General features: G+C 30.0%; 1 protein-coding gene across 1 annotated transcript in view; it reads left to right on the top strand.

Moving 5' to 3' along the window:
- Positions 1-13,646, top strand: part of LOC142329347 (uncharacterized) — a 206,642-nt gene that overhangs the window by 167,748 nt on the left and 25,248 nt on the right. Inside the window, exon 3 of the mRNA XM_075373843.1 lies at positions 7,049-7,159. Coding sequence (XP_075229958.1) covers positions 7,049-7,159 — 111 coding nt within the window. The remainder of the gene's footprint in view (positions 1-7,048; positions 7,160-13,646) is intronic.

Here is a 13,646-nt window from a genome sequence, read left to right as displayed (position 1 = left end):
CTGTACTATTAGAAATATATTTTCAAATACAATTTTAATACATGTTATGTGAACTGTTTCAGATTTATTATCTGCTTTGGTTTTGTGACATTCCCTATTTAGCTCTCAATCCCTGATCAAAATGCTAATCTAAGAAGGCATATTGTAAGTGAATTTCTTGATGACCTCTTAATAAAATGAATTTCAATCTGTTGAACAATTTCTCTCCCTTCGTGAAAAAAAAAAATTGTATATTACTACTCTGTAAAACAGGTAACCATACCTGTTTTTGATACTAGTCGTCTTATTCTTACTATCGCATTGACTTTTTCATTCTTTTCTTTCTTTCTTTTTCCTGTTTAGCCTCCGGTAACTACCGTTTTAGATAATACTTCAGAGGATGAATGAGGATGATATGTATGAGTGTGAATGAAGTGTAGTCTTGTACATTCTCAGTTCGACCATACCTGAGATGTGTGGTTAATTGAAACCCAACCACCAAAGATGACTTTTTCATTCTAATCTGTTTAAACATCATAAGGTTTTTATAGCTGTTGTTAATGTGATATTAATGTCCTGGCACAGCCAGGAAAGTTACATAATTCATTGTCAGCTCAATTTTTCAGTGATTTTACAAAATTATTTTTACCAGTATAACAATAAAATAAAGGTGTTAATTTTTGCATTCAACTTAGACCGGTTTGTGTTATTTTGAAAGCCTTTAAGTATAAAAAATATAAACAAATAATTTTATGATTGATACGTGTAATGTAGTAAAATTTTTTTTAAATCCATTCGATTGATATATGAATTCTTGGTTAATATAAGTTGTGTAATTTGTTAATATTAGTAAAATGTTTGTGATTATTATATATTTATTCTAATTTAAAATTTATTAACCAGAAATAAATGAACTGATAATATAGAATGGAATATAAAATGATGTAACGGCAAATTTATATTTTCACAAGAAAACTCAAAAACATTCAATATGGATTAAAACACACATTCTCTCTCTCTCTATACACACACACACACACACACACACACACACACACACACACACATTTTATTATATTCTTGTTCAATTCTTTCACATACTAAATGTTCTAAATTATTTTTTAATCACTATTTTTTAAGTGCTGAATTCAGTAAATAAAAATTTGGGGAGTATTCTACACCTGATTTAATCATGGAACTTCATTGATGTTAGCTAGTTGAGACTTTTTGTTCCTTTTATCTTTTATTCTTCATTCTTTCTTTCTATTTTTCCATTCTTAATTTTTTCCTGTGAGTTATTTAACGACCTAATTTTTGTTTTTATATTTGTTAATAAAATTTAGCCAATAACCTAAAGTAATTTTATTCTTTGTATAAGTTCCATTGACCACAGCAGAAGCTGTTACAGGTTGTGATTTGATGTAGGTTATCTTAGTACCTTTTAAATTGTTTAATAAAAAAGTTTGTATTTGTAACTTGCATTTATAGAATGGAAAATAAACTCCTTCCCAAAATGGAAGCTTATCCATTTAGGTGAGTAATTTCCTTTCTGTAGTTAGTATTACAAACATGTTTGTTTTGTAATTATACATGAAAGATAAAATTCTGATTTTAATATGAGTGGAAAAAAATAATTCTCCTCAATTTTTTTCTGTATTTATGAAGTGAGTTTATTGAGCTTCAACTCATTGTCTAAGTGCATCTAGTAAGGGAAATTAATTTTCCAGTGTGTGATAGCTCAAAGTTATCATGTTACAAATAAATCAGGGCATTTTGTTTGGCTGTTGTGGTTAACACAGGTTAAATTTTAAGTGAGGTTTTACTGTACTTATCTTTCTATTATATTTTTGTTCTTATTTTTTTACTCTTTATTATTTTCTGTTAAATTTATTGTGTAACAATAATTATTCTTCTTTTTGTGTTAAAAAAAAACCTGTTGTCGGGCCAGATTTAATTCTTTACATAAATAAAAGTTTATTATTAGCTTTTAGGATCTTACTTGATTTTATAGTATTTTCTGTTACGTTTAAAAGTAATTTTTTCTGACGTTTTATTTATTATCTTAAAAAATTAAATTTGTGTCTGTTTTATTATTGCTTTTATATAAGAAATAAGACAAGAAAAAATTTATTATCATTTGTTTGTTTAGGTTTTAATACTCTTGACAGTTGGCAGTGTTGCATTAAAACTATATAACCATTCATTTTACGCATTTTATGGGGCATAACAATTCCAGTTCAAAAATAATTTATTGCTGTACAAGTGGTTTTTCAGATTAGTTTTTTTTTTTATATAATTTATGTGATACGTATATATTTAGTAAAAGTATTTAAAAAATTATATTTTTATTATATTTATTTATAAAAATTAGCTTGTTCATGCTAAATAAAAGACATTTTTTAATATAAATTGTAGGATTTATTACTTCTCTTGATACATTTGATTGTACTTGTATGATTTCTTTTTTTATCTTGTGTTGTCATTCTCTAAGTGATAAAGAGTATTTTGCAGTTATTGCATTTTTTTTTTGGTTTGTCATCAACACACATACACATACACACACACACACACACACACACACACACATACATATACACACACACACACACACACACACACACACACACACACACATACATACATACATACATACACACACACACACATACATACACACACACACACACATACACACACACACACACACACACACACACACACACACACATACATACATACATACATACATACATACATACATACATACATACATACATACATACATACATACATACATACATACATACATACATACATACATACACCCACACACATGCACATACACATACACACACACACACACACATACACACATACACACACACACACACACACACACACACACACATATATATATATATATATATATATATATATATATATATATAAAACTTAATTAATAGTAATTATTACTTTAAAATTTAAGTGTTTTAGATGGCATTTAGTGAAAAAAAATTTTGGTAGAAAAAAGTTTCTTAGCACACTTGGTACTTAAAATTTAACTTTTTATTTATATATCATTTATTATTCTATATATCATTTATTATCATTAAAATTCTTCTGATCTCTCCCAGCTTAGAGACTCTTGCATTATTATTTTTACAAAGTAGAATGTACAATATTGTTTAATTCAATTTTACTTTTAGGCATTGTTGCTTATATATATTTGCATGAAATATGTTCTGTTCGGGTTTTTTTTCATACTCAGCGAGTCAGGGTTCAGATGATTGACCCTGATATATATTGATTAATAAATAAATCAACATTCAAACGTAAAACAACTACTCTTTTTTTCTGGGACTTTTATCTGGCACCTACTGCATTACTAAACATTTGTTGAATAGCTGATAGCTTTGTTAAATGTTTGATGCTAACCTAACTAGGAGGTGAAAAAAAATCAACATATTTCTGCTGAGGTCGTTATATATATTTTGTTTAACCTTTTCTGTGGATCTATTATCATATTATTTTTTTTAGGATGACATTGCATATATTTGGAGATTAATTAATTTATTCTTTCTCATAGATTTGAAGAAAAAACAGCTCGGTCACCAGACTGGAAAAAACAAAGCAGTCCGATAATTCTTTAAATACACGTTACGAGTGAAAATTATGTAACCATTTTTAAAAAGCAATAAATGCCTTATATTAACCTGTTGAAATAAATTTTTTTCCTGAAATCATGTTTAGGCAATTTCTTAAGAGTCAAAACTATGTATATAAAGCTTTGTTTCGTAACTGTGGATTTTAGTGTAGGAGGTTTTGTGGCAGATTGATAAAGGAAAATTGTTTGGCTGCTACTGCAATAGCGAAAGCTTTTTGTGTGTTCGAATTACCTAAAACAAACTCTGTTACTGTCGTGCAGCGACATTTCAGAACAAAATGTGGTAAATCGCCAAGAACAAGAAAATCAATCCACGGAATAACAGCTTCAAAACACAGAGTGTGTGTAAAAAGAAAAGTGCTGGAATACCTGTTTCATAAGAACAAATCGATCGTGTTCGTGACATGTATCAACGTAGCCCATCCTGACCCATAGGGAAGACACCTTCCATGTGACGGTTTCGGTCGCCACACCACCCTCTCCGTACCTAGCCCTTATGGGCGTTACCGGAGGTCATCTTTAGTACCTCGGCAATGACATCTTTCAGTCTAGCCTCGCCCAGAATGCTACCGATGCGAATGCCGCAAGCGACATTCCCATTGGCGTACTGCTAACATAAATTCCACATAAAACACCTAGTCAAGTCTCAAACAAGATTGAATGGCTTTCTAAGAACGAAGGAACTGAACTCTACCTAAAAGAAAGGTAAAAATGAGTTCGACATAAAACGCAACACAAAAACAATAACAAAACATAACAACAACAATAAGTAATGGAACTTAATAGTAACATAAAACATAACTAACGAAAAACAAATCTATAACCAAACAGAAACATAAATTGTTTTATGGTTTTAGCAAACCATAAAACAAAATAACGATTAAACCAAACATAAACACAAAGAAGGAAAGTCAAAGCGGAACATCACATCCGCGACGTATTGAAGGTGCTTCTTACTGCAATTTCTCATCAAGAAACACCCCGAGGTACTTTTCAACCTGAACATATCCAATACGTTGGCCTGACATCGATATGCGGACTCGCTGCTTCACAGCCAAACGGCCTTTGAGGATCATCATCGTGGTCTTCTTCGGGCTAAACGTCATCTTATATTGATGACCCGATAGCTCGGGTATCCTGCATGCTTGAGTGGCTCGAAATTCAACCTCCCTCCGCGAACCTCCTTCGACCAGCAGGAGGCAGCGTCAGCATAAGCCACGATGCAACACCCGCTGGACAACGTCAACTGCAGAAGTTAATCAAACTCCCATCACCTGCAATAAGGGACCCAACACTCTGCCCTGTGGACGACTCTTGGACAGTGTCTTTCTCACTTCATGGTTGCCTTCGTGGAGCAGCACATTTCGATGACTGAAGTAACTTTGCATAACCTGCAACTCACTCACAGTACAATCTCTCTTCTGTAATTGATATATAGCAGAAGGCTATTAAATGTCCTAGAGATGTTCAGGAAAATTCCTAGGACATATTCCTTCCGACTGGAGGTTACCACACTCATCAAACGAAGTATGGCATCCTCAGTATCCTTTCCAGGATGAAACCCGTACTGGTTATCCATTAGTAAACCGCGCGAGGTCAACCTCTCATTTATACGAAGGTACAGAACCTTTTCAAAGACCTTACTAGTAACCGGCAGTAACGTCAAGGCCCTATATGACGAACTAACAGCGGAAACCTTGTCGCCACCTTTTAACAGTGAAACAGTAACACTGTTCCGCTGTTAAAATGATAATATTCTGTAGTGGACTTCTAAATAATTACATAATTTATTTATTTTTAGTGTGTAATCATAGGTACAATTTTTCCTGTAAGATAATTTTAGGTAACAACGAGCGTGAATCAAATTTAAACGGTAGTTTTGCTAATCTACTCAGCAAGCAGTTCCGAGTTGGGTGGCAGAGTGGGGAGTTAATGTTCGGTGTATTAGAGAGGGGGAACCAGCTTTATTAGCTCCTCCGTTCTGTTGTGTCATCAGTACAGTCATAAGTGAGCAAGAGATTGACCCGTGGAAATTTTAACTTTTTTAAAGGTACAGTTTGGGAACCCTGCACTGTCCCAGAACTGAGTGTATACGTGGGTCAGACAATTTAAGTGCGGGCGAGAAAGTATAGAAGATAAAAGTCATGATCGATGCTCAAGATCAAGTCTCACAGCTAATAACATCCGTGCCGTATGAGAGCTTACCGAAGATGATTTCTTCGCCATTCACTGTTGAAGAACTCACATCAGAAGTGGGTATCAGCTATGGGAGTGCTCAATCCATTATCACTCATCATCTTGGCTTTAGGAAAATTAGTGATCGATGGGTTCCAAGGAGGTTGTTGATCAAAAATCAAAAACAGGTCATGTTGGAAATCTGTGAGAGATTTCGGTAAGAAGGGGACGATTTTTTTAGGCGCATCGTCTCTTTTGATGAGACATAGGTCCATCCTTACATTCTGGAGTCAAAAATTGTGAGTAAATACTGGTGAAGGGAGGATGAGGGCTGCCCAGTGAAAGCCAAAACCCGTCTATCAACTGGAAAGGTTCTTGCATTTTTTTGACTCAAGGGGAGTTTAACTTATTGATTTTCTCCACAATCAACGAGTGGTGAATGCGGCTTACTACTGCCAGCTGTTAAAGTCAACGAAAGCTGCCTACTGAAACAAAAGACGGGGTATGCCTATCAGAGTTGTCATCCTTCTCCATGACAACGCCAGGTCGCACACTGTGATTTTGACAAGAGATAAATTGGGAAAAATGCACTGGGAAACCCTCAACCATCCTCCCTACAATCCAAATTTGTCCCCTTTTAACTAATTTTTTTTGTGTGTCCTTGAAAGAATCACTGGGAGGGGATCAATTCGAAAACAATGAAGGCGTTAAAGAGGGCATGCACAATTGTTTGACGACTCGTCCTCAAACTTTTTGAGAACAAGGAATATATTCAAGCTTCCAAATCATTGGCAAAAGTGTGTAGATAGTGCAGGAGACAATACTGAGAAATGATGAAGGTATGAATTCTGTGTATAGTATTAATCAATAAATTTACAAAAAAAAATGTATCATTTATATTTGATTCACCTTTGTATCTTTGTACCATTGTTTTATGAGTGTCATTTAAAATAGAAGTAAATTTGAGGTATCATGTAATAAGTGCAGCATTGGTATATATGCATTCTAGAAATAAAAAAAAATTGATAAATCGAAACAGTTCAAAAATTTTTGTTTTGTATTTCTGTAATCAGTCTGTTTTTTTAAATTTATAATAGTCTCTATTTACAATAATAATTAATGTTTTCCTTATTTACATTTTTTCAGTGAACTTGATTTTTGGGGAGATGGTGGTTTTGTGTTAATTATTTTGAATTTGCTTTATTAATATTACTGACATGTATGTTACAGATGAATATACAAAAATTACGACACCACGACAAGATGTCCTATTCAAAAAAGGTTATTTGGGCCGCAGGCGGACCAATAATACAACAGATGCTCAAGAAATACACAGTGCTGGTAAGTAATATCTAGTTAAAACATGCGTTATTTTGTTTAATTTTTTTAAATAAAGTTTTTTTGGTATATTATTTATACTGTTAAGATAAGCACAGAAAGTTGTAGCATTGCTACATTTTCTCTATTTTATATACCCTAAAACCTCTCAACTCTATTGTTTCTGAGAAGCTGAGATTTTGCAAACATATCTAAAATGATAGGTGTGCAGAATCACTTTAAAACATAATAACAATAGACAGAATATTATTTTCTGTCTCTACATAGAGAACACAATGTAGTCTAAACTACATATTCATGTAGTGCTTCTGTTTTATGGTCAGAACATATTTTTAAATACTTTTACCATTCTGATTCTTGTATACAGCTAAAATAGAAATAATTTCTTAATTTGTAAAATAATTTTCTTAATAAAAAAGCATTTTGTAAGTTTCTGGTAAGTTTCTGGTTGTATAATTTTCTGATTATGGAAAAAGAAGCTTTTAATTAAACATTCAAGATTAAAAAACTATTATTATTATTATTATAATAAAAAATTCTTTTGAGGTAAATTAGTTCTGGTAGTATGCAATAGAGCAATTAATATATCTTCAAAACAATTTTGTGAGTGGTGAAAGTTAAATATAACTTATCGATTTTAAATTTAAACTCCCTTTGTTGTCAAAATATAAAACTAAGTTTCATTGTAAAGATTAATTTTTTATTCAATAAAAATTGACTGTATGAAAACAATATCATTATTTTCTGAAATTGCATTGACATACTATATCAGTCCAAAATAATTTATATGAAAAATTTAGATGTTTAAATTAAAATCTTTTAATTATTGCGTTTTTCTTTCACCAAAAATTTAGACTTTTACAAATAAATTAAAAACAGAAATTTGAAGTAAAATTTCATCAAGTTGCAGTACAGAGGAAGTTCCAATCGTGTCATTACAATCTTTTGATAAAGACAGTTCAAATTCATTAGTGCATAAATTCCTGGAATCAGTGCTGTGCAAAAAGAAAGGAAATAATAGAATTGTGTGCAGATTCAAATATGCAAAAGCATCATAATGAAAGCATATAACGTTTGCATATCAGGCAAATGAGAGCATACTGAAAGTATAACGATAAGCCAATGAAATGAAGGCTTACACAAAAGAAGGAGGAATTGAACAGGTAAAATACTGCAGATATTTAGATACAATGTTAACAGAAACTTGTAATAGTGAAAATGAAATAAAAATTAAAATAATAATGGCCGAGGAGGTATTTAACAAAAAGAAATATAACATATTGCTTGACTTGAAAAAGTTATTTTGTAGCAGACTTCTGTATATGTGTGATATGTTAGCATTAAGAAACAAGGAAAAAGAGAACTGGAAGCATCTGAAATGTAGGCTTAAAGGGAAATGAAGAAAAGAAAATTGAGACAATGTGAAAGATGAGGAAGTAATGGTGAAAGTTAATGAGAGTAGAAGCTTAATCAAAATAATTCAGAATATAAAATCCAACCAGCCGGGGCAAATCTTGAGAGGAGAAGGATCAAAAACATTGCTAGAAGGTGCAAAGAAGATAGGGTGGAACAAATTATAAAATTAGAGCAAAAGGAAATGGGAGCAATCAAGAACTCAAAAGGTTAACCGGAAGAGAATGGAAATTGACATTGTTTCAGTTAAGGGATCAGCATCAGAGTAGATGTGGAATACAAACATGATTCAATTGTTTTTTATAAGTTGGATTATATTTCAGAGAATGATGAAAATTTCACTCATAGTTTTTTTCCAAATGCTTTAAAATTTTTGTATTACTACCATTTACCTTAGTTCTTTTTTTACTAGTACAGTGGCCTCTCTCGTAACAAACTTGGATGGGACCAAATTGTGGTCGGATAACTGTAAAATCAGTTAATAGAATTTTAGTTGATTTGCAATCCCATAGAACTAAGAATTGATTATATGTACTGAATTTGTGTTATAACCCAATTTGAATCATGAAATTAAGCATATATTGTAATATTAAATATAAAATTATAATTATAAGATTATGCAAGTTTCATATCTAATAAAATTATGTGTAACATTGCTGTAAATAATTTGTACTGTGTAATAATAACATGCACTGTAAATATTGTAGTGTAAGTTTTGCTTTTACCATATCGATAAGTAAATGAGGTAAAATTTTGCAGTGTGTAAGTTATGCACAGTACATTACATATTTACTGTATTAAAACAACACATTTTATATTATACACTACTGTAAAACTAAACACAGTACTGTATAAAGTACAGTTCAAAGTTACTCTTATGTTCAAAACCCTGTTAGCTTGAAAAAAATCTGTCATTCTTTTTTGTCGTACTCTTTTGTCGGCTGCATAATCCAGCCACCTTTTCAGAACATTGACTGGAGTGTAAGTAGGCTGCTGTTAAACATCACAGGGCCATTTTTAGCATATCTTACCATGAGAAATTTTTTGTTGTTTCATTTTGTTCTTCAACTTTCAGAACTGTAGCAGTAGTAAATTCATCCTTGTCCACTTCTTTTTCCACATTTTTTCATTTAACCACTCAATTAAGTCTTGTTTGTCAGTAGCTTTGCACCCTCATAGTTTTTGTACTAATGAAGAGTCAAGAGTTTGTCTTCCCCAGTGCTGGGTGTAACATCGTCTGTGACTAATGAAGGCCAAATTTTTTTGCCAAGATCTTTTCAGTGTGGTTTCGATGTTTTATACCATATGCCTGCTATAATGCAGACATATTGCTATAACGCATTGCTTAAAACAAAATACAAATTTTATGTTAATTTGATGTTTTTGTTTTAAAGCTTATTTTATAAAAATTACTGCCATCAGAAGAAATGAAGTTTTATAGTCTTTTCATTCAGGCTGTAACACCTTGATCCATCACTTTTATTAAACTTGTATCATTTGCTGGTACAAATGTGGCTTTAATTTTATTGCATTTGATTACAGTTTTCCCCCCCTGTTAATCACTCTGTTTTTAATCAATCCTTCCCCTCAAATGACAGTTCTATCCAGTTTCCTTATTCTGAATTTTTCATTTTTCACTTTGTCTGTCTCCTTTCAGTGATACTAAGTTTCCTCCATAACTACATTTTAAATGGCTGCAGCCTTTTTTTACCGATCTGTGTTTTACATCAATGTTGTAATAATTCTATGTAAGACTTCACAAGATACTTTTCTAACTCCATTTTACTAGATAATAATTATACCTTTCTGTAATTCCTTAGTCGTTGCAGTTCTTGTTTTTATTTCATAAATATTTAAAAAATGAACTATTTGTATTCTTTATTTCATAAAGTATATAAAAATATTACATTGCATCTATTTGAAAGAAGTTTTTTCTCTGGTATCCTGTTGGAGTTTAATGAAAAGTTATGTTGTAAAACATAATTTAAAGATATTTTTATTTATTATTGTAACATTTAATATAATATCTTGTTTTGATAATCATGATAATTATTTTCTTGCAAAAAATTAAAATAAAATATGTTATTTTGAATTGTAAAAGTATTACTTTCCTGATTATAGCTCTAATGCTATTCTTAGAATAACAATAAAGAGAAAGTTATAATATATATTAAAAATTTTTGGTATCTGTTTCTTCAAATGTTAAAACTCCCTTACTATAAAAAATACAAAAAAGTTATAGAAATATCTGGATGTACATTCGTACATTGGCCTGAATTTTAATTAATTTCTCTGTACTAGGTCTTCATAAAGTACCAAAAATTGCTCATAAAATTTAACCCGACCTCTTACCACAGTAAGAGGTCGGGTTAGTTTTCACCATTTTTTAATTATTCTTAGTAATCATAGGAAATTGATCTTTTTGTAATATGAAATTACTTATTAAATTGTTTAAAATTCCAAAATTTCAAGTTGGTGTTGTAGGTGGGGGATATTAACATTTGTTACCTCATACCTTGAAAAATCTGTTGACATTGAAATTTGGCTATGTATGTTATATTTAACCCAACTTTTACCTGATTATTTTCTTCTTCCATTGGACAATAACAATACTCTTTATTATTCTTTTTATACCAATAAATAAATTTTTAAGCCCAATAAACGTAACATTAAACATTGAGATTTCAGCTGTATTTAACATCACTATAGTTAACACAGAAATTATTTTAAAAAAGTGGGTCTCGTGGATCTGATTTAAAAATGTTTTGTTTTTTGGAGTTGTAGCAGTTATTAAAAACATTATCAGAAGTACCGTTGAGCAAGGAGTTAAATGGGACCAAAATTATTTTACTAAATATATAGATTTTTTTTTTATAATTGTACTCATAATAATTATGAGTACTGTACTCATAATAATTATGAGTACAGTATAAATTTTGATGATGAACAAGCCACTCAATCAAGAAGATCATATGACCTAAAACTTTTTACTATTTTGATTTTTTTTTTTAATTATACTTTTAATAATGCATAATTTTAAAGGTAAAACCTTTATTTGATCAACGGGGTCAAATTGGACCCAAAAATTTTAATCAACATTTTAATTTTAAGTACTGTATAGTCAAGTCATTAATATTAAAACCCATATGGTGTTTTTTCAAATAAAAATATGCCAAGGGCAAAGCCAGGAAAGTTATTCCACGTTTATTAAACAAATACGTGATTAAATTTTTTCTCTTTTTGATTTTTTAAAAATGTTAATAGTTTTTTGTTAACATATTACTCATTTTCTAACTTTCAGTTTTCTTAATTTATATTGATAAATGTATTTTAACTCATATATCTAGCTGAATACGTTTTGTAATGTGAAAACATTTGGCTTACCTAACAGTATTTCTTAAATGCCATTCATGTAGATGCCAACAATCCTAACTTAAGAGTAGTTACAGATCAGCCAAATATCTAATTATTGTTTAACCTTTACTTAGTGCGAACTTAATTTGGAAAATTTATTTTAATCTCTTTTACTAAAATCTGTTTTATCTAGCTTTTATTAATTAATTCAAATGTTCCTATTTCAATTTTAAATTCTTTTGCTTAAAAGTTTGATTAAAAACTAGTACTTAACTAAAAGAGATAAAAATTTTTCTTAATTTATTATAATCTTACTGTTTTTTTTAATCTTATTTTAGAGGCTTATTTTTTAATTTTACTTTTTATTATGATGTATTTTATTTATAAAATTTACATTCTGCTGTTAGTAAATGATTAATGATATTATTTTCCATCAATAGGTTTTTAAATAATTTTATTTATAACAAGGTCAATTAATCAAATGATAAAATGTTTTTAAAATAATTTATGTATTGTTTCTACTGAATTATATTAACATTTTTTTTCAGTACAGACTGGCCACAAATTTGCTATATTTCTTATATCCTCAGTTATCTGTTTTATACAGCCCATTCTTTGTCTTCCTCCATAGTTTTTACCAACTTAACTTATTTCTTACCTATCAACTTAATTCATTTCTTTGCAACGTTTCTGTCACAAATTTCTTTTTTCTTCTATTATTATTTATGTTATACTTTCATTTAAAATTTTATTGATTCACTTAATTTTCTTCATCTTCCGAATACCATATTCCAAATTATTTTCCTTTTTGTTCTTACTGTCATCCATTTCTCACACTCCAAACAAATATTCTCTAGAATTTCTTTCTAATTGTTAATCTTAATTTCATGCTATCAGCTTTCTTTCATAAAAACTCTCCTTGGCTCTGCCAGTCTGTTTTTTATGTCTATGTTATTTCATTCGTCCTTTGTAATTGTACTTTCTGAATAACAGAATTCTCTCGCTTCTGGAATGTATCTCATTATCATCATCGGTATTAATAAATGAACCACCTAATAGAATAAAGCAGAACTCACTGTTAGAGCAGTCTGTTTAGACATATTACATGCCTGAATGCATTGTGTGAAAACTGAATTTTTGTTGTATATAGAAATATTTATTGATACTGTGTCTATACGATCTGTATAAAAATTGATAAAAAGACTGTGTGTATTTTGATTTTCTGTTTTAATAGGAAACATTATATAAAGTAAAAATCTTTACTGAATCATGTAATTGTTTAGATTGTGTATATATGTATTCAACGGATTTAATTTGGTTTATGAATTGATTAGCTTGGTAATTATTTATTTTTTATTTCATAGTTTGTAACATGCATTTCTGAAATGAATTCAGAAATTTCATATTTCTGAACATTTTGATTTAATGTATCAAACTTGTATAAGAATTTAAATGGTCAAAAAATTTTGTGTGCCATATCATATCTCCAATTAACAGTGAATTACATTTTTTTGTGGTTTCATGAAAATTTACCATAATTATTATTAATGCTTCAAAATCTGCCAGTGTCATAAGTATGAATTTTCATAACCTCTGCCCGTCATTTAATTAAAGGCTATTAAAGGCTTCATTTAAGGCTATTTGTATAACCTCATAACCTATGCGTTATAAAAATATTTGTCATCACTGATGGTTTTTTTATTCTAATTAGGCAGTATATATT

This window comes from Lycorma delicatula, chromosome 8, assembly GCF_047948215.1.
Source record: "Lycorma delicatula isolate Av1 chromosome 8, ASM4794821v1, whole genome shotgun sequence".
In the NCBI taxonomy this organism is placed as follows: domain Eukaryota; kingdom Metazoa; phylum Arthropoda; class Insecta; order Hemiptera; family Fulgoridae; genus Lycorma; species Lycorma delicatula.
The sequence above is the reverse complement of the archived record's forward strand: the minus strand, read 5'-3'. Positions and strand labels throughout refer to the sequence as shown.